The 27,604-nt window shown below is 29.8% G+C and overlaps 1 protein-coding gene and 1 long non-coding RNA gene across 2 annotated transcripts in view; one reads left to right on the top strand and one right to left on the bottom strand.

Annotated features, from left to right (window-relative positions):
• The window catches only part of LOC144842106 (cilia- and flagella-associated protein 410-like), a 34,094-nt gene extending 7,295 nt beyond the window's left edge, over positions 1-26,799 (top strand). Inside the window, exons 2-6 of the mRNA XM_078698478.1 lie at positions 14,772-14,790; positions 17,674-17,944; positions 18,457-18,601; positions 20,846-20,939; positions 26,220-26,799. Of these exons, the coding sequence (XP_078554604.1) occupies positions 14,772-14,790; positions 17,674-17,944; positions 18,457-18,601; positions 20,846-20,939; positions 26,220-26,324 (634 nt within the window). The 3' untranslated portion in view covers positions 26,325-26,799. The remainder of the gene's footprint in view (positions 1-14,771; positions 14,791-17,673; positions 17,945-18,456; positions 18,602-20,845; positions 20,940-26,219) is intronic.
• Positions 19,610-25,496, bottom strand: LOC144842228 (uncharacterized). Its single transcript, XR_013612103.1, has 4 exons — positions 25,425-25,496; positions 25,173-25,216; positions 24,596-24,681; positions 19,610-19,696 (listed from the first exon to the last, which is right to left on the bottom strand). It is a non-coding gene; the product is annotated as an uncharacterized LOC144842228 (long non-coding RNA).
• Positions 26,800-27,604: the final 805 nt, after the last annotated feature.

Genomic DNA, 27,604 nt, shown 5'->3' with positions numbered 1-27,604 from the left:
TAAAAACTCTCTTTACTTTTACATTATAGATTTAGTTTATTATTTTACAGTGAAATAGTCATGTACCTGTATTTTATCACTTATATTATTTTATTATAAATTTTCTTTTTAAAAAAATGTAGGCCAATTTCTGAGAATGAAATTGTTTTATAACTTGTGTAAATTCAAGATGATATACATGAGTTATTTTTGGCTATAAATCTTTCTCTACATTTTGATCTGTAGTAAAACAGTATAATAATATATATTCTAATATTTGGTTGTTAGTAAAACAAATTACTAACAAATTAACAATAAAATATTAGACGATAAAAATGTAAAGTTGAATATAGTATACTTAAAATATTAATCGATAATCTGCAATGGTATTTTAATGTGTGAAGTATGAAAGTTTCAGTTATACATACATTCACACTCTAAAGTTGTATAAGTATGGCTTGAAAAACCAAGAAATTTCTTGCGGATTGACAATACAAATTTATACAGTAGTAGAAATCAATTAATTTACAGTTGCACACCAGTTTTCATATGACTAAATATTCATGATTAAAAGTCTTCATTGATTTCTTTGCCTTGATGGTTATTTTGTCACAGATTTCATCAAATCAGGCCACCAAATCAGGCTACTAAACTGATGAGAATTTTTATTGAGAAAGCGTAACACATGAGCAAAAGGTTGTTTCTCTTCTTATATAATATAAGTTCACAAATCAAAAGTCCCTATTTAAACAGTACAGTAATATATTCTGTTGTTAGTTATAGTTTGACAAATATGGTACTAAATTTGATCGCCATACAGTTGAGTACTGCACTTACTACAGTAAATGTGCCATTCTTAAAATGCTCAAACTTTGGTGAACCGTTATGTTGTTTGCTATTGGTAGTCTTTATGTCGGTGTATAACTATTTTGACTTGGAATTTTACAGTACTTCGCCTGTTTAGGCACAGGATAGTATTCTTTATTATCGTTTTTGACCAGGGCTAGTGTTTGGTTTGTTTCTCATCAAAAGCACTTTACTACAGTACATGTATTACTATTTTATATGGTTAATTAATAAGTGAAGTTATTAACCCATCCATAGCATGTGTGTAGTCCAGATGAATTTATAATATTAAGTCTCAAACAACTAAAATAAATGTTTGCCAACTGGAATGAACTTGTATCAGTGTCCACAGAATAATAATGTCAAGCGGCAAAAAATCTTTTAAATCAAAATGTATACTTTTTTAAAAAATGTAATTCAAAAAACTGTTTTTTATAATAAAGCATTGCTGTGTAGATCAAAGCACACATATTGCAATCCAATGCTCGTATCCAGCTGGCAAATGTATAAAAGTAATTGATTTCTGAAAATAAATCCATAACAATTGTATAGGATTTCAGATTGATCAATAGGAAATGTTTCTGATCAGACAGTTGGTTATCATCATTCAGCATAGATGAACGATAGAGAGAATAGAATTGAACAACAATCAAAGCTACTTGCACAACTCTATAAAGCATTGGAGAAGCAAAGTCATAATTGTGTAATACTGCCTTCATGCTATCAAAAGTACTGTATAAGATGTGTAGAAGTTTTCCACAGTGATAGATTTCCAGTACTTTGATAGGTATATGATAGGCAGTTAAAGTTGTGTATTGTGCCATTCTGACAATGGTAACACATTACTTCCCACAAAAAGCCTAGGGTTCTCCACACACTTTACTATTAGTTCTAGAGACTTCCAGTTGTATGGTAGACTTGGGCTGGCTTATGATTACTAGGATTAATTATTAGTGATATATTGTGAAGAAACAGTATTTAACTGTCGTAACTATAGGTTATATCGGATCCTACCATTTATATTAGAGATTATTACTTATAGAAATAGACAGTGCTTTAGTGATATACTACCGCCATAGCCCTGAAGCATTAATTCAACTTCTGCACCCAGCATCATAATTATGTTTATGTATGTAATAACTATAGTTCATTGCGTCACCAGTAGACCATTTTATAGTATATACAGTAGCTATCTGTACATTTTATATCATCTTTAATACTGCTATTCAACATTGAAAACATTTATTCTTCTGAGAAACAAGATACTGTAAGTCGATTTAAAGCATAACTAATATTTATTTTTAAAAAACTGTTAAAAAATAATTGGCCTAGTTAATTTAACCATAAATTATTACAATTTATAGTGTAATATAATATCAATATTCAAAGTGCTGTAAACAAAAGGCACATTGCGAGAAACCAAGTACTGGCTTTTAAGTATGTGACATTCCAGACATAATCCTAAAGCATACCTCAAAGTGTATGTATAGATTATCATATTCACAGGTAAAGCCAGGTAAGCATATATTAATAACAACATACAAAGGTCAAGCTAAGGACACATACAGAGGAAGATGCCAGAAATGTTTGTGTAGATTAATGTTTTATAATGCTAAACCTATTAAAGTCATGCGATTTTCTATCAATATTCATTGGTTTGTCACTTGGGTTTCTGCTGATGCAATTGTTATAATAAAGTCAACCTCTCGGATGTGTTTTACTTGGAATAGCTTCGTTCTCCTGCACTATAGCTAAGAAGAGCGTACATAAAAGCTGAGTTAAGCTGATCAGAATCACATATCCCAGACAAGTGATGTTGATAAACTCTGATATCCCATATACTGTATATAAATCTGACTTAAGTTTTACAAGCGATAGAAGTACCTTGCTATCTGATTACAATAGGGTTATATCGAATGTAAGTCAAACTGCAATTTAACTTTTTATAGAGAAAAGAGCTTAAAACTTAAGTGTTCCTGTCGATGGCTTCAATAATGGTATAATAAGAAATACGATGTTCTGTCATTATTTATTGTTGAATTATTGTATATTGTAGTCCTCTATTCAAACCTTGCAGCATTAAATATGGTCCTCCTTAATATTCTCCCTGAAAGCTGCAAAACTTGAATGTATGGATTTATAAACCATTAGTTAAATTCCAAGTGATTCAACCAGTATTTATTATTAAATCAACATAATCCTACTGTTGTTATTATAACATGTTTTTACATCCTTAAATAACTGAAAATGTGTACAAATTGGAACAGTATTTAAAGTAGTTTGAGTAATTTTAAATGACGAAGTTTAAAAAAAAAGACTGCTTTAAACTTCAGTACAGTTTAACTGAATCAACACAGTAATGTTCAAGAGAACCTCCTGTGGCCCATTCTGTTCAACCAAATTTGGCACTTTTTGAAGTTCAACACCTGTACAGTATATTCTGAGAATGAGCTGTTGTACCATATGTTCTTCAGTTATCGTTTACTAACTTTGAATGAGAACTTAGTTGTTTTATATGAAACATAGCAAATAAATAAGTACAGAGTATATGGTTTGCAGCTATTGTTTTTGCTGTGGAAAGGATTCATGTGAATAAATTCACCTAGTAAAACATTATATAGACTGAAAAGAGTAAACCCATGTTTAGCTACATCGTTAAAAATGTATAAAAGTTTGATTCTAAAAAATACTATGCATTAAAGCTGTAAACTGATGAGTCATTTTTTTACTCACCAGTAGTAAACATGTTTTTTATCTCGGTGCTTTAATTTAAAGACACGTCATTAAAATCACATAGAAGAGATCAGTGCGTGCTGTTTTCACATTTGATAGATTTGGACTACACAAAGATGTAGGATGACCAATTAGATTTGTAAAAGCCAATTAGATTTTGAATAGACATTTGTTTGCTACATTTGTTGTATATGTTCTACTGTAGTACAGTTCTGTTTATTATAGTAGAACCTCTATTAAGGGAACATCTACGGAACCCAACAAATTGTCCATTTAATTTAAGAGTGGAGTTGTGGCTTGGTGGTCATGATGCTTGTCTACCACTCCAAGGGTCCTGGGTTCAAGTCCCGTCGATTTTTTCTAAGGACCAAATTACTCCACTCCCAAAGACTTGTAATAAGACTTTGTTTATGTAAAGCATCTTGTGTATATGTTTGTCTTGTGAACCTCTGAGGGTCCCTAATGATCAGCAATAGCTGGATGGATCACCCTCATTAAATATGGTTAAAAAAAAAATAAAATAATAATAATAATAATACGTGTTGGCTTTTTATTACGAACAAATTGATTTGATTTGATCATTTCACAGGAATGTGTGCCCTTAATAGGCCATTTAAAACATTTTTGTAATTAAACACAAAATCCCATAAATGTTTAATCAACAGAACCTCATGTGGCCCATCTTGTTCAACCAAATTTGGCACTTTATGAAGTTCAACACCTGTACAGTATTTGAGAATGTTCTTGCTGAGGATGTTTTAATATTGTTTGCAAACTGGTTGTATGAAGCAGTTGGAAATATACAGTACATAGTTGTTGCATATAGAAAAAGTGGATAAATTCATAGTCTTTTATGGATTTACACTTGGGCTGCTCCAGAATCCGGTCCAAATTTAATTGGAGGATTCATTTAATTCATTTTCTCAAGCCATTTGTCACGGTTCACTGCATCAACCGGCCCAAGCATAAAAGCTGCTCCTGGATCCAAGTCTGCCTCCGGCCTAGGGCCGGCCTAACTTTATGGCCTAACTTTATCGATTGCGAACCCTGGGTTGGCCCAAATCCTAAGCGTAACTTGGGTCTTTGTTAGTATTTTTTGTAGTAGTAAATAAAATGTAACACTGCAAATACTACAGTGGCTCCTGGTGCAAGTGCTGTTAACAAATTTTCTCTTCCTTTAAAGTATACTTTTAGTGTTATTTCCCATTGAATAACAAACAGTCTTCTCCAATTATCACATTTTATTGTACAAAATTATCTGCCAGACAACTTGGCTATATAAGTTTTATGTAAATAGTTGGCGTTTTTAAATGAAACTCATTGATGCATTGCAACCATTTTCTTTGTTGTCATTTTTGTTGTGATTTATTTGACAGTCCTAATTGATAATTGATGTGTTTGTTAGTTCGTCGAGGACATCATATTGGAGTAATGTCATAATTACTGAAGAATATGGAGAAAATATCTGACAATATAGATTCATAAAGCTGTTTTCTTTTCTCTAATCCTAAATAAACTTGTCTTTTTCTTAAATTTGTTTGTCTAATTTTCATTGCAGCTAATATTTCTCCATTTACCTAATTGCTGCATGTGTTTATGTTTTTACAAGGTATAAATTTGTGCCTGAAATAACATATAATTTGGATTTTTGCCAATTGTAAGATGTTGCCGTCAGGGTTTATTCTTTCTTATTTTACCAGATTCAGCAATCTAGTCAGACTCTGTACTGTACAAATAAAAACCTGTTTGTTTTTTACATATTATTCAATCATTTTCTACAATTACTGATAAGACCACTTCTGATTTACAGTTACTATCTTTTTAAAGGCTTAAATCCATAGCTGTGTTATCTTACAGATGTACTGTAACAAACAAATATGTACAATATATTTTTAATATGAATTGTACACAGCATTAAAATCAACATACATATTTTAATTAATATAATTACAGTAATATTATTAGACACAAATCCATAATAATCTTCTTTCTAATCTGTTCTTTGTAATTAAATCTTAAATTACATAGAATTATAATTAAAAGATTAAAATGTATCTATGTATATGACAGTATATGTTACAGCTGTTTTAATCATAATTTTTATTTTTATCATTTTTTTAAAGATAGATTATTTGTAAAAGCGTGATTTAAGAGCTGCTACCTTTACACACAATTAGTCATTGAATGTGTGGAAGTACAAGTTCATCAAACGCTGTACACCAATGTTTATTTATTGTAAGGTGGAAAGTTCTCTCCCAGGTGTTGACAGCTGGAGGGGTTTATATAGAGGCCTGTTGATTTCTAGGGGGCTTGCATTTGTAATTAATAAGCTTTTTAAATTGCACTAGTATTGGAGAGAAATGTTAACTGCAGGCATTTTAATAAGGATTAAGACAAACACATGTGATATACAATACTCTACCTAAAGCTTGTGTGTTATCCTGAACTAAATTAATCAAATCATTGAAATTGATCGAATTTTAGTAGTCTTTGATGAAAACGAACGAATTACAGTATTAGAAAATGAGGAGGCGAGGGCAATAAGAGAATGCATAGGATAAAATATTATATTAGAACACCCTCTGTCACTCATGTGCATTTTGCCATGTATATTTCTCTCAGTTTTTGACTACTTCATTTTTATTCGCCAGTTTATGATGTGTAACAATTTCTTCTTTTCTACAACTTGAACTTGAATATATACATATTAAAAAGACCAGAATAACAGAATTTCACTTCAAGAAGGAAGTCAAATATTCAAATATTTTTTTCAAAAGAATATATGTACATACAGAATTACCTGTTCATGATTTGGTTATTATGAGTCTATTACTCTGTATGATCATAAATATAGAAATCAGTTAAGCTCTTATGAAGCCCCTGGATATTAAAGCTCTTTTTAGAAGGCCTTTATGGATTTGGTATTTATGTTTATTATGGATTTTCTATTTTAATATTCCATTGTGTTTACAAGCTTTAACATCAAACGATTCTATTTGGATTTTTCTCAACTTGATATACCAATGTGTTAGATGTTGATTCTAGTTTTAAGTAGTTCAGTCAGTTTCTAAACATGTTTATTTTTTTGTATAATGCTAAGTTAAATTGTTGAGAACATTTTTTGGAGTTATGATTTGAAGCCATTACATTGAGATCGATTCATGATAAAGTTTAGGAATCTGTCAATTCACAATCGCAACTGTACAGTACCACTTTAAGATGCTAAATAGTAATGATTTATAGTACTTTACAGAGTGCTTACTTTTTATTACTGATTGGTTTAAGGTTACAGTTGTACACTAAAGCTATGATCAATAAAAATAAATCTTATTTTATATCTAATTATCTAGAATTTTATACAATAAATTTTCAGGAAATTCGCATACGTAGTTGTAGCTATTTTACTTTAAATCCTGCCATCTTTCTAAGTAGTATAATCATGAATTTCCAGCAGTTTTTTGCAGGAAAAAATTGATTGAAGAACTCCGGTAAAGAAAAGAGAAGAATGGGAGAAAGTGGGAGGAAAAAACATCTATTGCTAAGATAAATGATACTGATAAGAATACAAGAAATATTTTTACAATTTTTACGATGACATTGACTAATCACCAACATCAATTATAAGAATTATAAGTGTATATAGGGTCAAGCAATTAAGTGTTATTGCCACTGTAATTACATTTTAGCCAACTAAAGTCATTTTTTATATCTTGCCACATATCTTGAGAATTGTAATACCACTGATTATTCTGTAGTACGGTAATTCAAATTGCGAATTCCCTCAACTGTTATAATGTTCACGTTTTAAATCGTTGATGTCTTGACAGGAATATGAATGTAGTTTGTTCATCAATCAGCATTATATTTAAGACTTTATACCACTGATTATTATGTGATTATTTGCGTCGAGAATTTCTACCAACCGTGATGTTCGGTTTTATGATTATCGACAACGTCTCGACGGGAATTTGAATGTAGTTTTTTCATCAATCAGCATTATATTATAGTTAATATATTATGTGTTCCAAATTCTTCTACATTACTTTGCATGATTGAAGCCTGATTCTGTTCTTATTCTTCATTATTATGGCAACTCATTTTTCATCATATTACCAAGCGTAATCTTTGTAATATCTTTAATAATGCTGCATTATTCACTAGAATCAAACTGTTGCCAACATTTGCGTACAATTTTTTACAGGGAAATGAAGCATTTGTACAAAACTTGCATCATGTGCAGATCCAGAGGCGTCCTTCACATGATCACTGCACTTTTTTGTGCATTTTTTTGGTGGAATCAACAATGAAATTAACTAAACAAAATTTCTATTTTTTCATTAGTACAAAAATAGACTAATTCAGCAAATTATTTTTCGATCAATGAAGTTTATGAATAAAGAAAACAAATATAAAAAGGACGTTTAGGTTTAATATACCTACCTGGCTTATTCCAAACATGCTTAAGATCGTTTGAATTCTGAATTCTTTTACATTCATAATTAAAATCTAGTAATTGGTGAACGTTAGTAATTTCTTCATGTTGTAACTCAATGCTTTCAAGCTCTCCAGTTACAGGATGCCAGTAAAATAATGTCACTTATGGGAAATCACATTGTGTATTTAAACAGAAAATTGCAATTATAACCTCAATTTGTTTTTGGTACTACAGGGTGACATATATCAGCTCATATTTTATCTATGCTTTTAATCTGTGATAATTGAAGAGGTTTTTAATTGCTTGCTTGTTTGTTTGTTTCCGTGGTTTATTTCTAAAAGCCTCTTCTTGTCTTGTGCATTAACTCTTCAAATTAATTATAAATTCCACATATTACTATTTCAATCCATCTTAATTAGGAAAATTAGAATCTACCAGTTTTGTTTCATTTTCTTACTTTATGCTAACTACATTTGTAGTGTTGTAGGTTGTCTACACTATCAAATTAATTTTCCAAAAAAAGTGTGATGTGATATGACCAAATATAGTAGTGATATGACCAAATATGGTAGTGATATACCCAAATATGGTAGTCTATATTTGGGTACATTTTTTTGTCCCATAAAGTGCGATAGTGTAGACAGAGCTTTACTTCAGTAACAGCATTACCACATTATACCATTCAAATTAGGAAGACAACAGCACTTTCGATTTCAGTGTTAATTGACATATGTACTTTTCAATGTTTAATTTAACAAAGTTAGCTTTCAGTGGTGCAGTAATATGTACTAACGTAACATTATTGATTCATAGCCTTAATGTACATTTACCTAGATAATAATATGGTACCTGGATAACATCAACCTGAACATTACGTTTTAAATTAACCATCCAAAATGGTTTAATGAACACGATCAATTATATAAGATGGAAATGATGATACTTTGATGTTACTATTGAAAAAAAAACAAACTTGTAATTGGCTGATGTAATCGATCATTGGAGATTAGAAGATTGTAATTTAACGTACCTGGGAAAAACCTGTCCATAATTATATACTTAAAACATCTTATTTTTACATAATATTATATTAAATAGAAGCTAATTTCAAGGTTCAAATTAATAACCTAATGGACTACACACAAATGTGTTTGATGCCAGGGTATCAATTATGAATTAATGTTTTTTGTTGATGTTAAATGGATGGATGCCAAAGAGCTGCATTCAAGATGAGGATGGATGGTCCAGCTACTTGAGAACTTGAGAGCTTGAGGTCACTACTGTTGACACATAATGTAGTCTTTTTATGGACACTATACTAAAAATGTAGTGTAAACATTTGTTTTTGTATAGTGTTGTTTATTAAACATTTCCCAAACATTTTTATAAACATATTTATTTTTTGATTAATAGTGATATAGTTTAATATCACTTCAAGCACTAAGTATAGAGTTTCATTGTCATTAACTTCCACCATATCTAATGAACTGTTTTTAGGTACTAATTATGTCCGTTTTGTTTATGATTGACAACCGTAGGTTAATAGATTGTTAAATTGCCTAGATCCAAGTTTACATAAAAAAACCAGGTAGTTAAAGTCAGTTGCATAGCTAATGAACTTTGCACGTTTCATAAATTTATGAAGATGTTAAATCCAGGGTAGGCCTACACATTATTAATGAGAATACTGTGTTGTGTTACCGATTAGCTACTATAAATTAAAATATACTGTAGTTTTCAAAAAATGTTCTGTAAATCCTTTAAACAAGCGGATAATCAGCCTGAGTGTTCTTTAAAAAATTATTTTATTTTCCCTGTTAAGTGTTATGTATTTGAACACATTCTCATCTTTAGGATGTGGTGACATAATGTAAACAACTGTATAACAATACGTTTACAATACTGAGGCCCTAGCCTAGTACACACCTATGTGAGTAGCGGCACATTATCTTCCACAATGAATGTAGTTCTACAGATGACATCCTAAGAAAACAAATGAACAGGTGTTTTGTATTTATTTTCCTTTACATAAATCTCTATGTATAAATAACTGTATTGTAAAGCAGTTCGCACATTACACATCAGCACTTCCCATCGGGATACATACTCATAGTTGAGTAAATATTTATTCCTTAGTCAGTCACATTCAGTTTGGCATGTCATTGCGACAGGTGATCATGTTTTATTCTGTGTTCCAAGACATGATTTATTTTGTAAAATTATTTCTTTAATTCATGAAAATTGTGATTTTATGTTTGATATATTTACAGTAACTTGATAAGAAAGGCAAGGTCATAAAGCATTTTTTTAGCTGTCATAATTAAGCCAGATATAAAGAATTTTTAGTTTCTCGTTCAGAATTTAATTTTTTCTTAGGACCTACTCTGTTGATTTACATGATCATGATCATGAAATTTTTCGATGGAGAATTTAATGTTTTTTTCATTTTGCATTTAATGAATATAACCGTTTAAAAATACAGCAGCATGCAGTTCCAAAATTTGACGATAGCGGGAACATGAAACTTTTTTTTTATTTGACCTAGACATTTAATAAAAGAAGATTCACATTCAAAACTACCATCATTCACTCAATTAATGTTGAGATATTATTGCCTAGATTTAAATATTTTAAATTTAAAATTTTCTAGGACCAAATAAATATTTATATGTATTAAATCCAACAACCAGGAAATAGTTTTGGTGTCACAATATTTATGTGGGTGTGAGATCCTCGCACAAGTTCAATATGCAGTCAATTTTTGTAAATAATGATTACTGCAAATTCTTAGCATTCTCAACCCAGTCTGTATCACCACATATCTATCTCCATACCCATTACATAGCACAATAAATATATAATATAAGTACTTTTATAGTACTGCTTAAGGTATACAGTTTTATTCAGAGGAGACCATTATATCCCACATCACAGTGTAAATGGCTTACAATTATATAACTGGCACATTATAAAGATCAAAAGGTTGATTGCTTTCTTAAAGGTAGGGATTTTTTCATGGTTAAAATATTCTGTATTCTCAAAGAAAAAGAGCCTATTTTATCATGCCATCAGAGCATGTTGACTTTTGTGTATTCATCAAATACATTTCATGGAACATTAAACCTGAAATCTGTATAAAAATAAAATAAACTTTCTTTCTTTCCAATTCACTAAAATCTTGAGATAAAATTTCAATATAGAATTTCTAAAAATCTGTTGGAAAACCTGATTAGTAATGTTTGTTACTGAAGATTCACATTGCCTTGTGATCTATTGTTGGTGAGATTGATCTTTCATGGCAACTCTTTTGTTCTTTTAGACAATTGCTTTTGTGGCCTAATTGTGTTTTACTTCATACAGATATCTTAGAAAACTGTGAATGCTTTAAATACAAAATAATCTATTTGTCTATTTGATAGACATTTTAAACTATGTAAGCATTTTTGAAGTTTTACTGTATTTTAGGCCTTTTAACTTGTCAGAAACCAAGCCACCGTGATAGGACAATTTTTCCATAATGACTTTTGAACCTACATTACAGTAGTATACAAATATAATGTGCTGTAGTTCCTTTATTTCTTTTAATTTATTCTGATTCATTATATGTGTCATTGTACAAAAGCTTGTTGAGTCAATGTTACTGATGCTATAACTTAATAAAACATATTTATTCATATTTTTCCACTTCTTAATGCCTAAAGTTGAGATTTGTCTGTATTTGTTTCCTCACATAATTGACAAAACCAGATTCCTAGTTGAAGATTTTTATAACTTAATTTACTTTATTTCATGCAACAGATCCATGAATTATGTAATAGTTTACGATTGTTTCTGTAATGTTTCAGTATTCCTATTACTGCTGTGAATTGATTGATTTAATATCGTTTTGTAGTCGCATTCTCGAAAGTTACTCAATATTAACATTTTGAATGAAAGTGATATTTTTCTTTATTTGTTGTGTTTAACATTTCAATTCTCTGGCACAATGACGATTGTAATTAATCATAGACAATATGTTAATGTCGGCGGCGCTACAATATTAATTCGTAAAACGGAAAACACTATGGTTTGCAACCTTTTGATTTTTAGCTATATAAAACAAGATTTTCAAGGCTTTATTAAAACCTTTCAAACATCTTACAGTTAGGATAAAAATAAATCCTTCAGAACCTGTTTAAATTTTATTTCTTGTATTATAAGATCAAGTAAAAATATCTTGACGCTTAGTCATGTCAAAAAGAATCAATTTTGAAATTGCCTGAACATAAAATGTAATGCTATTTTAGGCATTTATTGTTTATGGTTGTTATATCATAATCCTTCATGATCTAATTTGGAGTCCCTTGGTACAATATATATAGAAACATTTTGAAAAGATTTTTTGAATAATTTCTGATAGATTAAACTTTTATTGAAATTGTTTTTGTCATAAATTGACTGAGATAATCTGGATGAAGTTGTTTTTACTCAAATATGTTTATTTTAAAACGTGTTCTTTTATTTTGAGTTGAATTTGTAGAGGGCCTACCTCAAAATCTTGTTGAATTCCAAACAGATTTAAGTCAAGAAACATGTACTCGGTTATTCCATAGAGGATTCCTCCCTGGTTAATCCCTGGAAATGTGAAGATGTTCTTAACATCCATATTCCCGATTGTTTAATATCTGACCAGTACTTAACATTCTTTCCTATAATTGTTTTGATTTTATTGTGTTTTCGCATAATATTACCTTATGTGGTCAAGGCTGTAACCACAATCGGTGATCCCTATAATTACGTATTGTTTATTCCTATTGTTGACTTGGTACAGGAGGACTTTACTTTTTATCCGTAATTGCACATTGTGAATACTCTGGGTACTCTGCTTCACTTAAAGGCCAGGTGCGGGCAAAAAATTTCTATTGATCATACATTCCAATAATTATCGATCTATAGTTTCCCCTATGTTTGATAATTTTTGGGATTTTATTTGTGTTACACAAGCTTGTTGAAAATAAGCACTTTCTTATCAGTGGGGGGATAGTTCAAATTACACAGTAAAATCTCTATTCGTTTGTACACACATTTTGTAAATAGAGAGGCATTTTAAAAAGCTATGAAATATAAACGGTGTGGTAAAAAATGTTATCAGATGACTAAATATAGGTAATATAACTTGAATATTACATTTCTGATATTTTTATTCAACTTCAGATTTTTATTTTCATGCTATAGCAAAAATTATCCACCGTATATCCACCATCTTTTTTCACCATCTAGGGAGTCACCAGACATGTTATTACATTAGGTTAACTACCTAACTACTGAAAAAAAGTCTTTCTGGTTTTTATGGAAGAATTTTGCCAAATTTTGTATTTGACCATATTAAGGGAAATTCATGTTTTTTCGTCTTGATTTCTGTGACAAATATTTGGTTTATGTACAATTAACAAAATATTATATTTAAAATTCATGCCTGTACCTGAGCTTTAAGCCATTTGACATTCAATTAGTCTTGTACTGTACTCTTACATCTTCACTCATGCCTGATACTTCATTAACTTTGTTCACAAAAAAAATTAATTAACTCAAATACAAACTACAATATTAATATTTATTGCCATAACAAAATACTTAAAAATACTGTGGCCCATGATAATTTATGAATAAATATATTAGAATCATACAAATACAGTAGATAATAGCAAAATAAAGTACTAATACATCTTCACTGACTTCATTGACTCAAATACAAACCAATACTACTACTAGTACTACAATGTGGCCAATGACAATTTATAAATAAATAAAATAGATAATAGGAAAATAAAGTGAATTAAAATTTACAAATTTTCGCTATAAAATGCCCAAGAATAAAGAAACCAGAACTTTGAAAAAAGCCTCCACGCTGAAAGAACTGCTTGTAGTGCTATTAATTTGTTGATGATTCTTTTCAAACTATAAACTAGTATCTATTCTTGTTTTCATTAGGCACTAACCCCTGTTATCTAATTTTCATGATTCAATGTAATCTATCTGCAAAAGCATTATAAATCATCAGGAACTGATATAAATACTATTATCAACTGATGACATGTTATATAATTAAGTAAGCATCCTCTATTTACATATCTGTATTGTCTTACAATACATTGTATCTTCTCACTACAATATTGGCGACAGTAAACGATTGTATTTTACATCAATAGGTGCAAAACACACACTGGGATACAGTCGTTGCCATTTGTGGCAGGCTTGTGTCGTCAAGCTTGAAATTTCATTCAGTGCGTTGTCTATGGCAGCTGTTTGAAGTCCTATTACATTGGTTCATAACAAAAGCTTATTTTCAGCTTCATAGAAAGTTTAAATTATCAATTGCTTTGAAATAACTTCCTTTAAATTTTGAAATCGAATTCCTTAGAAATTTCAAATAGGATTGTTTGAGAAATAATGTTTATACTCTTCAATGAAAAAGAAAGCTCAGAGAGAAAGAGAAACTTTGATTTTATCGATTATTTTCTATAGTATTAAATACAAACTTACATTTATTTATATTTTTCCAAAAACATTGCAGTTTTCATATTCCATATTATTGGCCTATTTATACTGTATATTTTTGTAAATACCGATTCCCAATTGTCTTTCATTTTTCTTACAAGAAGACACCATCTTTGTATATAATTAAAAAGAAATTCCAGATGTACAACATTTCGTATACCCAAAAACATTGAACATACCATTATGTGAACATTTTTATAAATAAATAATAATGACATTTTTTTTCCTTTATATCTTTCAGGGCTGCCTGTTTGACGGATGTAAGTATCTTCTTACCAATTCGTATACGCCAAAGTTAATATTCTTTGGAAATACGACCTCTTGTATTGGAATGGATCACTTAATGGCGAAAACAGTGGATTAAATTGATAACCCACTTACTGTTAAGCAGAAAGCAATCATTAGATTTCATGAAATTCTCTCGATCCATCAACTGCTGTAAACCTTGATCATAGTCCAACTTCTGTAGTGCATCATCGTCTGTCGTCTAGATATCATAAATTTTATACAGATAATGCATAAATTTAAACTTTGCTATCAAAGTATTAGTTACTGGTATAGTATGACAGGTAAAAAAATTAGGTATATTGAAACAAGGGGATTGTTTCTTCTGCGAACAAATAACCGAGTAATAAATGTGTGAATAAATTATCCCCAATCAAACCCAATGTGGAATGACTTTAATCACTTAGCTTTTTTGAATTTACCATTTCCATGATAATGTTCATATGATCATTACATGTGTTGCTTCCTGCTTTGTTTTGGGATCGAAAAGCGAAATAAAAGTTCATATAAAAAATATAGAAATATAGTTCATATAGAAAACAGGATCAGCACAAGGAAGCATGAAGCTTTTGTTTTGGCTCCCATCAATTAAAAATCTTTCCTTTTTTTTTACACAATTAACTCTTCCAATACAAGATTTTTCTTGATGTCCACATTTTTTTTTACCATTAAAAACACATTTGGAATACCTTTACCTTTATAGAAAACCAAACATATAGCCCAACCCTTAACTTAAGAATTTAAAATGAGATACCTAGGTATATATACATTGTACACAAACACATATTTATGTGTAAATGTAAGATGAGATGTTCCATTCAATGAGGAGAAATTTTCTTTTTACATTAAAAGGGCTTTCCAATGTTACACATTATTACCAGGGCACTTACCCATGGCTGACTTAACACATCCAAGTTAACAGCCCTGAGATTAGGCTTATTAAAGAAATATGATAAGTTATTCATAGCTTGGCTAATTGTGTTACAAATTCATATGTTCTGAGAATGCAAATATTGAAAATCAATAACAAATTGAAATATCTCATCTTCAAAACTAATTTACCCGCTTCAATAATAGTAATCTTATTAGGAAAGCAATTCTAGGTTTTGGCGACAAATAGTATTCCATGGCTATTTCATCTTATGAATTTAGTCAGAGATCAAAAGTTTATTTCTTAATGTCATCAATGTATCCTTGCTATTTGATTGGGTAATTTTCTATCGCTTGCCATACATTATTTAGATCTGTACCAGTACTTTACATTGCAAGTTCATGTTCTTGTAAACAATTAGAGAAAGCTGTACTGGTGGCAATGCACATTCAAAAACTTACTTTTGAACCTGTATTGTGCACTGTTTTTATGTCAGAGGTACATCCAATGAACTCTGATAGACTTCAGAATGTACAGTATAGTAATAGACAAGCAATTCCCATCATTTCTGCAATTTGATGTATTTTTTTATTATATTCTAAATTATTTTCTAAATTATGCCAAGCAAAATAAATTTCCATTTTACTAAGTGGACCAAAAAAATGTCTTGAATCTTGATACTGTACATCAGATTTATCTGCATTTAAATGTAGAACAAGTTAAACAGCAATGTCTCCTATAGACCTCAATTTAACTCCAATAGAGAAAAGAGCCAATAAACATAGCTAAAGTAGTTACATGATTAAACAAAGCCAAATAATAATCTCAACAACTTGTCATCTTTCTGTTTCATTTAATTTGGTCTCCAATCAAAATATTATTTCTGTAATCTTAACATGGATTTTTAATTAATGAGGGCATTGACTGTAAGGTCTCTAGGACAAGTTATCGCTGACTATATTAATATTATTATTGAACTATTTCTTGTCCCTAGGCCTACCTATATATGACAAACTATTAACATATTGTTCGTGACTTGCCCCTGAGGGCTCTGTAAGTTGTTACAGTGTAGTGTTCATATTAGACTCGATGTTTTTCTTTAGGCTTATAGACATTTTATAGCTTTTAATACATTGACTATACACATGATGGTAGTTAACCTCATTTTTGCAAATCCTGAACTTATCATTTACTACTACATCTACATCTCAATTATAAAAAGCTCTGTCTACTTGCATATGAATTTGGTATTAGTAATGCATTTTCCATTATTCTAATGCATAATATTTATACTAAACATTAATAAATTGTAACAATATATATTTAATAATAAAACTGTCCATTGCAATTTTATATTATGTAATAAAACCTTAAAAACATTTTATGTCCAAAGATTTGATTCATACTTTAGTATAGTAACTGAAATTTATTTATATTTTTTCATAATAGCTAACTGCTATTAAGTTGAAATTTAATAGAAGTATATAATGTTATGTGTGAGTTTATTACCAGTTATAGCCTTTTACATAGATGCATGATTCCCATAAAGCATGCCACAGTGCCTAGCTGCAGATCCAGGGATAGCCAAACATTATGCAGCACCCCTGGAAGGGCAGTGAATTTGCAACGAGATGTAAAAGTTGTGCAAAATGAAGGAAGATAAAAAATAAGTTGGAATAAAAGAAGAGGATAAAAAAGACTGTGACATCTTTTGTTCATAAAAGTTAATACTCTGAACACACCTTCATTCAGAAGTGTGCCAGTGACTGTTTCAAAAGTGTAGCTTATTAAAGTAGAACATGCACATACAAAAATGCTCGGTACACTCCATAGAAAGTAGAAAAGTAAAATATACCAATATTTCTCATTTTTACCACATTAGCAAACTTGTTTTTCAAGGGTATGAAATGAACCACAACCTCCTCCTATTCAGTTAAACAATTTTATAAATTTCATCATATTTTATTTGTTTTGCAATGTCTTTCAGGTGTCAATACTAAGACAGATGCCAAGCCTGGAAATAATTGGTTTAAGTGTCAACAGCCTCACCACTTTGGAAGACTTCACACACTGTCCGAACCTCGTCGAGTTATACATAAGAAAAAATTGCATTGCGGATTTGTCTGAGATCTGGTACTTGCGCAAACTTCCAAAGTTGAGGGTGTTGTGGCTTGCAGACAATCCCTGCGCTGCGGGTGACATGTACAGAATGACTGTGTTAAAAATTTTACCAAATTTACAAAGATTAGATAATGTTGGTAAGTTTGTTTTGGTGTCATGGTTTGGATTTCATTTGCATGATAATGAAGCTATACTGGGATTAGGTGTACAGGAGATAAACTCCAGTTTAGCCCTATTCTTATTGTATAAATGACAAGATGTAGAAAATATACCAAAATTAAAGTGTGAGACAAATGGAAAAATATGACACATTAATGACATTTTTTAAAATGTTACCAGAAGGTTTGTACGTTCATGTAAGAATTATATTTGGAAATTATGAATAACAATTCATAAGAAAAGTTTTTAAAAAACAATGATGTTATTTATTATTCTTTTCTTGAATGTTTTAATCATGTGAAAGTTATATTATTGTACCAGCAAGATGGTTCATTTCATAGCATGATGAAAAATATTTTGACTAGTGGAATGTTTTAGTGATACTAAAAGGTTACTGTATGTGTTTAATGTCACCCATTGCTGTAAATTATTGACAGAACCGATGAATAACATCTTTTCATTTTTTCAATTCTTTTTTTTTTGTACCTAGCTGTCACCTCTGAAGAAGTTCATAGAGCGTTAGAAACTGGGGATGATTTACCTTGCCCCATCACAAAATTCAACTCAAATGGTAATATCTCATTGTACAAGGACAAACCTGATGGTCCTATTGAGCTTAGTCTTGGTGAAACCAAGTAAGTACACTAAAATACTAAAGCTCTGTCTACACTATCAAATGTTATGTGACAGAAAATGTGATGTACCCATATATGGACATGATGATGTCATATTATTACCATATTTGGGCATATAACTACCATATTTGAGCACATCAAATTAGTTTGATTGTGTAGACAGAGCTTTAGTTATTATAAACCGTGCTTAAATAATCAACATACTGAGTTTCCCATTTTCATTCAAAACTACTGAATCAAAAAAGTGACAGAAGTGATCAAAATGACGATTGATCTAAAAGCATTTGTATCCATAGAGGTATTGTACACCTAGAGTGTCAACCTCAGCACAATCACAGCTATAATAGCTGTCACGTAGTTAACTCTCTAGATAAAACCTCTATGGTTGTTTCATAATCTTTTCCAAATTCCATATTAAAAATATTTAAAAAAATATTTAAGAAAGTTTTTACATTTTAAATATTAAAAGATGAATTTAATGCCTCAACTTCAAAACTTGACGTTAATAGTCATCCTTCTTTATATGACAGATAATCCACTTATTCAACACCATGTACATTTGAAGTCATAATAGCATTGTTTACAGCTGAATGCATTGTTCAAAATTAAGAGAGGGGTTTAAAGGGATTTAGACTAAATGCAAAAAGGTCTATAACAGATTACACTAAATCTACAGTGCTCGACAAAATTCAACTTTTTGGATTTGTTTCTTTTCTGAAGTTTTTCAATAATATTTTATTAGCAAACATGCATTTTACAAAACAATAAATTATCTTTTAGAGATCTCAATGACTGTGAATGACAATTTGATTTTTTTGGAAAGATTGTTGAATTAACATGACTGACGGTTTTTATAATTTTTTTTTACAAAACTGGCCATAAATTGAAAAGTTTAATACCACTTGTTTAAACATTAATTTTAAAAAAAATTGAAATACTATTCTTATAACTTTCATAGTAAGTCCAAATGCTTAATATTAATAAGAGACTTGAACCCAGGTGTTCCATTTGGTAAGCAGATGCCTCGTCATTAGACCAATTAGACCAATCAGCAATTTTTCCACTGTCGATTTTTCATCTCATTACCGTAATGTTCTATAAAACCAGAATTCAATGTGTGAAAGTAATATTCTGTAGAAGATAGATTCAATGTTTCTGATAACCCGAGTTCAATGCTCTGTGACTAACATGTTATAAATTCAACATAAACTAACATATGATGATGATTTAACTAATACGAAGTAGCTTTGCGTTAAATAAGTAAGTATGGTTCGTCCTGCTCTGTCGTGATTATGGTGAATGCTCAGTACATTTGAGAACGCTTTAAGGAAGAAGTAAGTGATGAGTAAGAAGCCACAACGTCCAGATCACTAGCATTCACTGATGGAAGGTTTGGATTCGAGCATGAGGTAGCCAGTTCAAGTCCCACATTCCTTAAAAGAGTGTTTCCAATATTGAGCATTCAGTACAAATACATCAAAGTAGGCCAAACCTAACTTACTAACATATAAAGAAAGTCTAAACCAATAACATTGTTTTTGACTGTGCTTAAATAACATTAAATAAATTCTAGCCTACATTAATAACAAAAATATAGGTAGCAAAAGAATAATTAATTTATAATCACCAGTAGAAAATCACACCATAACAATATATATGTAGAACACAACTATGAAACTTAAAGACAATCGTTCTCTGTTTTATCACGACCTTTAGTCATTAATGTCATATTTTATGTTTCTTAATATTACCAATGACATAAAAATCTCATCATGAGATATGACTGCAAAACAGATTTATGTTGCAAAGTTTGAAAGACAAAGCAATGAAAGATTCACCAAGGGAATGATAGCAATGAAATGAGGCTATGGAGGTTATCATTGTACAATACTATAGTATTATTACATTAAACACTTCAATATTTATTTAAAAATTCACATGTCTAGCTCATTTGCAATTATATTCGATCTAAATCGATAATGTAATGACTATATTGTGTTTGACAGTACTGTAGTAGTGCTGTTTAATGCTTTTATATACGTTATCTTTTATGAGCATCTAATACATCTGCAATTAAAAGTTTAACTATACTTTATAAATTAATTCTCGTATCACGATTTCAGAAATTGTCAAAGCAGTGGCAGAAATCAAAATAAAATTTAACCTTTTGATGTACATGTAAAAAATGTTTTAAAATCAAAATTTTCTAATATTAAATGTTTGTATTTTGTTTTGTTTTTATAGCAAGATTAGGCAACAACTAGGGTTACGAGCACTACCAGCTGAGAAAATATCACCATTAAAAAATCATCAACGTTCAGGAATTTCAAAAACAAGGGTAAGTAGGGGAAGGCCATCGAGCAGGACATAACAAATAAGCAATGGTGTGGTATATAATTGATACAATTGCTTTTAATGATCTCCTTGCTTTTAACCTAATGTTTGGGTAAGTCAACTCCCCCATCCCAATATCATCTGGAATGTGTTAATTGGATTTACCAGAAACCCCCAAATATGTTATATTGTTTATACATTTTTCAGCACTCAGCACAGTGATTTACCACCTAAACATGAATACCACACGAGAGATTATTGAGAGTTTAAAATAACATTATTGTACTATAAATTGATTTTTTAAAGTGGTTTAAGGGATAATCAGATGGTTGGTGGTGTCTACCATTTGTCTTGCAACAGTAACACCATACTTCCCCACCCACCTCGCCTTTTTGTTTGTTGATTCTATATTAGAGAGCGTTTGTATGGATGTCTGTTTTTTCCCGTTTCATGCATCCATACACATGGCGTTTCAAAATGACTGGGAAGGTTTTAAACCACATTGGTTGGGGAAGGGTAACGGAAGCCGCCCATGAGGTGGATTTCTTTCCTAGTAACAGATAAATCCTATTAATCAACTTATTGTATTATTTATTATATCCTTGAATAATACTGCAAATCATTGTCAAATCTGCATCTGTAAAATTGATATTACATTTCCAATTTCTCTTCCTACTTCTAACATTGCCACGCTTGATGGCTAGTAATATATCTTTAATATTTTTATCTTATGACCCTGTCATATTGCTAAGCCAATCTAATAACTATATGTATTGATTCATTCACTTGTGTGAAAGTTGACGAGGCAAAGAAGGCTATTGCAGTCCATTAGATATTATCTAAACATCAACCAAGCTAGGCCATAATCAGTACTTTGACGCCTACATTATGTTTATTTTTATATCAAGGATCTTGTTTTTGTTCGGTAATTGCAAATTAAGATAAATTGTATAATTATGGATTAGGTTGTCTGAGGAAATAAATAATAAATTAGCTTTCAAATTTTCTGATCTTGGCTTCACATTAAAAGTAGTTTGATACTGTATTATGTCATTTTATTTATTTTAATGCCCATATATTTCAATCTTGGCCCCACATTAAAAGTAATTTAATACTGTATTATTATGTCATTTTATTTATTTTAATACCCATATATACACACAAAAAAAGTTTAATTAGCATTTAGCAAGCAAATCTGTAATCTAATACATTTTGATCGACTTTTGCCCAATGAGATTTTATCATAAACAATTATTTATTAAATCATCATAGTAGATATCGTAATCATTTTTTTGGCTGTTAATTTTCAGACTGAGATCCACTGATACTAAATCATCAATTCACACGTTGTGTTTATGTGTGGAGTAGATTGTGTTTATAAAAGTTAATTATAAATTAAAGAAGACTGTAATTCTACGCTTTGTTTATCAGATTTTTAAACAAAAGCAGTCAGAAATTCAATTAAATATCGTGCCATAGCATACTAATTATTTTAGTGAAAAAAAACATGAATATGTAGAATAAAAACCTGTAATTTTATATACCGTATTTTACTTTGAACTTTCGAATGTGAGTTTGTTTGACTGCGTCATAATTTTCCGGAAATTCTTAAATGTAAAGGATGTGTGTTGTGATTTATTGTGTTGTCTGTTACCCTGTAAGTGTGCCGTCTAGGAACAGGAAAATCATTTGTAAGGTAAGTGATTTATCCGTGTCTTGGGAAAGGCAGGAAAAAAACTAACGCAGCCAAGTTGACTGCCAATAGTTTACACCTACCAACAATGAACACTTATGAACTGTTGTGGTGTATTGATTGATTGAGAAAAAATATACAAACATAATATTTTTTACAGTACTATTAAAGTACTGTAACAGTATGAACAGGACTATTTTATGTTAATTTTAAATTTAATTTTTAAATATAAAGTATATTATTTTTCTTTATTTTAAAATCACAACCAACAGCAAAACAAATTTGTCAATAATAATAATTTCAAATAAAGTAACATCTCTCAATGTTTACAAACACCATTTGTTGCACCGAAAAAAAATTTATTAAAAAAAATCAGAACAACTTTAGAAAGCTGGTTTCATTATAATGAGTAATATCCCTTTAAAATTGCGTATATCTTTCACATAAACACTGACGAGTAAAATTCAATGAAATCACCAGAAACGTGGTTGCATAATGTACATCTAATTGCAACGTCGTTGGTCTTAAGATTGAACTTGTAGGCAATGTATATGGGTCAATAAAACATACGATAATAAGTAATAGCCAATGGGGACATCTGATATACGGCCATTGATTCTCACTTTACTTGAGATGTGATTTTTATAGACCAGTGCATGTCCAATCAATCATGAAAGATGGGTGAAGATTGGATAATGATACAAAAATATTGTCTATTGATAAAAGATCTAAAATAATTTGTAAAACAATATTTGTTCAGTAATATTTAATTTTTATCCACTGTATACAATTATTATATTACTATTGTCATGATGCCTGCGTCAATGAAGAGTTGGGCATAAAGATGTTTTTTAATACATTTAAATCAAATTGTTTTTATTCAAATTCTAAGAATATTTTCTCAAAAGTAACTTAAAATGTCTGTTAACTTTTGGTTTGTATGTGTGGTGTAACTAATTATACTTTGTTGATCCAATAGATCGAAAAGTATTAAAAATAGTACTTACACCAATGTTCAACATTCAGTTTGCTTTGTCAAGTAGACTGTTGATCTTGGTCAATACGTCACCAAATTAAATTATTTCAAGATAATTATAACTTGTCCATAAAACGTGTTATAGAACATGAAATTTGCATTGACGTTATAAAAATACAACACATTTAAAACATTAAACGAGCATTGAATTTTTATAATACTGAATGATGTTAGATTGTGGAATTAGAATTTATAATGTAATAACTATTGATGAATGTATACATAATGTGAGAAAGAGGTTAGGTACTGAGTGGATTATGTCAGCAATCGTGATTGCTTTGTTATCCTATCACGTCATCGCTGATTGACAGGATTTTACACTGAGTTAAATTTTATAAAGTAATTTAACTTCATTAATAGAATAGTGTAGATTTTGTTTTATAAAGAGTTTTTTAGAGTGGCAATTAGTTCAGGTGTATATTAACTGGTGATCCATATGTGACATCCAAAACAAAGTTTGCATTATGGAGTACTGTTAACTATTTAAAAACTGTATTTTAATTGTTTTTGCCATTGGCTGAGGAGAAGAATAATAATCCTGTCATAACCTGCCTATTTATGGACATTTAATTACATTATTTCACCTTAATATCACATACTTTTTTAGACAATAGAAATAAGTTTGGTGCAGTACTTGGTTTTTATCCTATCCTTATCCTATTTTGTGATTTATCTAATAAAAAAATCATTTTATTAATATTGATAATGACATTATTTCAAATTTATATCTTTATTTCACACCAGTATACACATTGATTCATTAATATATGAAATTCTATGAAAAAAAAACATAATAGTGTAGTGTAATCTGGCGACACTAATCTTAAACCTTCAGAAAAATATGAAAACACAATAAATATTTTCACTAGTTTATTTATGTTATGTCAAAAAGACAAAATATACGTTATATGTCAGAAGAGAAAATGTTTACCTTTATTCCCCTCGTACAAAAACTGGGCTAAATTGCTCGCGTCACTTTCAATCAATCCACTACCAAATGCCAAGTTTCATCATCATCTATGGAAAAAACGACAGCGAACGACTCAAAATCACATGAACATGAGACTCATTTACAACCCAAATTCTTGCAAAGTAGCGATTGTACACGGCGGCATGCATACAGATTACTATCATATTTCATGAATAATTTGTTTTTTTAGCCCTTAATTGTTCATCAACAGAATTTCTTCTTTCAGGGTATAATTTTAAAACATAACACATCCTTTGTTGCTCATTGTCTTAATGGAATCTCAAATTTTCTTCTCCCTATTGTTATTTTCTATGTCTTTTCGTTATTATCCCTGCGGTGGTTAAGGATAGTTTGTGTTTTTTAAAGCATCCGCTAAATGAATGTAAATGGATAGTTCTTCGCTACAAATCAAACTGCGAATGTTAGTTTAATATGTAAGTGACAATTGGCTCAAATAGATATAACATGTGAAATGTAATATTCAACCCTTGTCATATCTTATCAGTAGAAGTTTTATTTAACAAAATTATTCACATACCTCAAATTAGGTTTTCACGAGCAGTATTTCATGATCGATCTAGACTTAAAAAAGTATAAATTTACAGTATTTTTTAAAAAATAATGTACAGTAGTAGAATTAGCCATTGCATCAAAAATATTAGAAAACTTTCTGATCATAATAATATTTTATATTTTTCTTCAGACAGCCATTTTAATAACCATTTTATTGCATCCTGTTAAGAGCTGGACTGGATACCCAGCGCCTTTTTATATCCACATTTACATACACTTGTTATTATTGCTTTGCACCAAAAACCCGCACATTTCTACTTAATTCAGTTTAGTTCAATAATGTCGGGCACACCATACATACTATCAAACCATATTTTGTGACAATTTGTTAGTCTTGCCAGACGAATGTGGCGACAGAAAAGTGACATAGAGGTTGCAACTAATTGTCCAGTGTGTAATGTGTTTTATGATTACTTGCTGTTTTATTATCATGCTGGTTAGAGGTCACTCATCGAATAAAACATTTATTATAGTTTAATGGAGATGTCCTACATTATACATTATGTTTGCTTTAAAAGCTTGATCTGTGTAAAGGCTAGAATATTAAATCTCTGATTTATTACAATTACATTTTAAAAGCATACCATTTCCATCATCTTTCCATAATGCTTAGTGTTTTACTATGCTTTAAAAAGAGTTTAAAGTAGAAGTTATCTTTAATTGTATGATAAGACTGTTCATTTTCAATTTGTAAGATTTCTAATATAGGTATACTGTTTAATATGTGGTAGTCACTGTGCCATGTGCGTGAACTGGGGAAATCATATTTGGTACTATCTATTTTGACACCCAGTGCTTCTACATGTTTGGTATTGTCTGCTATAAACTAGGTCATCTGACATATAACTAATATTATGTTGTCTATTTTTAAATATTTTTTATTGTGTAAATGCAATTCAGTCATGTGCTGCCATGTATGTACTTTTAAATGTGAATTTTTCAATAAATATACCGAGATATATATATTGTAATAGTAATCTTAATTTTAGTTTTGCTGTTTTTGTAATTTCAGAATTCTAATGTGTTGCAAGCAGTACTGGCGTTAGTGAAGGAACTTGATCAAGATAGTCTGGAAGTTGTGGCAAATGCTTGTCGTGACAAACTGGACTCATTGTAGAAAGAACCAATTCAACATCAATACTGTACACAACTGAAAATAAGCAAAACAGTACCTGTAAATCTATTACACATTTTGAACAAAAACTGATTACAGCATTCTTAGCTTATATTTGATTACAGTGGATATGGATTTCTTCTACTCTATTATTTTATTTTTCAATAAATATGGACATCAGCAGAGCCAGAATGAGCATACAGCAAGTTTATTGTATGAGGCTGAATTTATACCAGATCCGGGTTTAAAGTTGGACAGCATCCACATGTGACATTTTCATTTTCTGTGATTGATTTGTGTTTCTTTTATTTTTTAGTCCACCTAAACCAAACTTGATTTTGTTTTCTATTCCTTGATCCTGGTGAGATATGTCTATATAAGTTTACCAGATGTGAGATAAATTGATATTAATAAATTCGATATTGATAAATTGGTATTGATAAATTAATATTGATAAATTGATTATGATAAATTAATATTGATAAATTGATATTGATAAATTGATATTGATAAACTGATATTGATAAATTGGTATTGATATTGATAAACTGATATTGATAAATTGATGTTGATATTGATAAATTGATGTTGGTAAATTGATATTGATGTTGGTAAATTGACATTGATATTGATAAATTGACATTGATAAATTGATAAATTATTATTATTGATAAATTGATATTGATATATTGGTATTGATATTAATTAATTGATATATGTTTGGTATTGATATTGGTACAGTATCACTTTGATATTAATTGGTGAGATATATGTCTAAAGAGTTATACCAGATGCGAGACGAATTGATTACAGAATGTTTATACATTTATATATTTTATATAATTATTTTATTTAGTTTTTAAAATTGATTTATTGATTGTATAAATCTTATTTATATATAATTTACAGTATTATAAATTTGATTATGGATTTAAGGATGTACAGTATTGTGTTATTATTTAAATAGCTAAAATATTTTGTTATTTCAAGTCATAACAGATGTGTTTTGTGAGGTTGACATGTTGACACTGCTATGCAATAAATTATATAATTTTGATAATGTGAACATTATATAATTTATTATGAAATAAGATATAATATGAACATGCTTAGTGTTTCATTAATTTGATATGAAACTTTTCCCACTATTTCATTGTCATCCATTAAGTTTAGTAAAATATCAAAAGCGATATTAATTTGTTGAGGAATAAAATAATGTGTATGTTTGATGATGTGCCAGTGTGGTATTAAAGCAGTCAACCTCTATTAATTTGACATTTGTT

This window comes from Antedon bifida, chromosome 1 (genome assembly GCF_963402885.1).
Source record: "Antedon bifida chromosome 1, ecAntBifi1.1, whole genome shotgun sequence".
Taxonomy (NCBI): domain Eukaryota; kingdom Metazoa; phylum Echinodermata; class Crinoidea; order Comatulida; family Antedonidae; genus Antedon; species Antedon bifida.
This window is presented reverse-complemented; position numbering and strand designations above follow the sequence as displayed.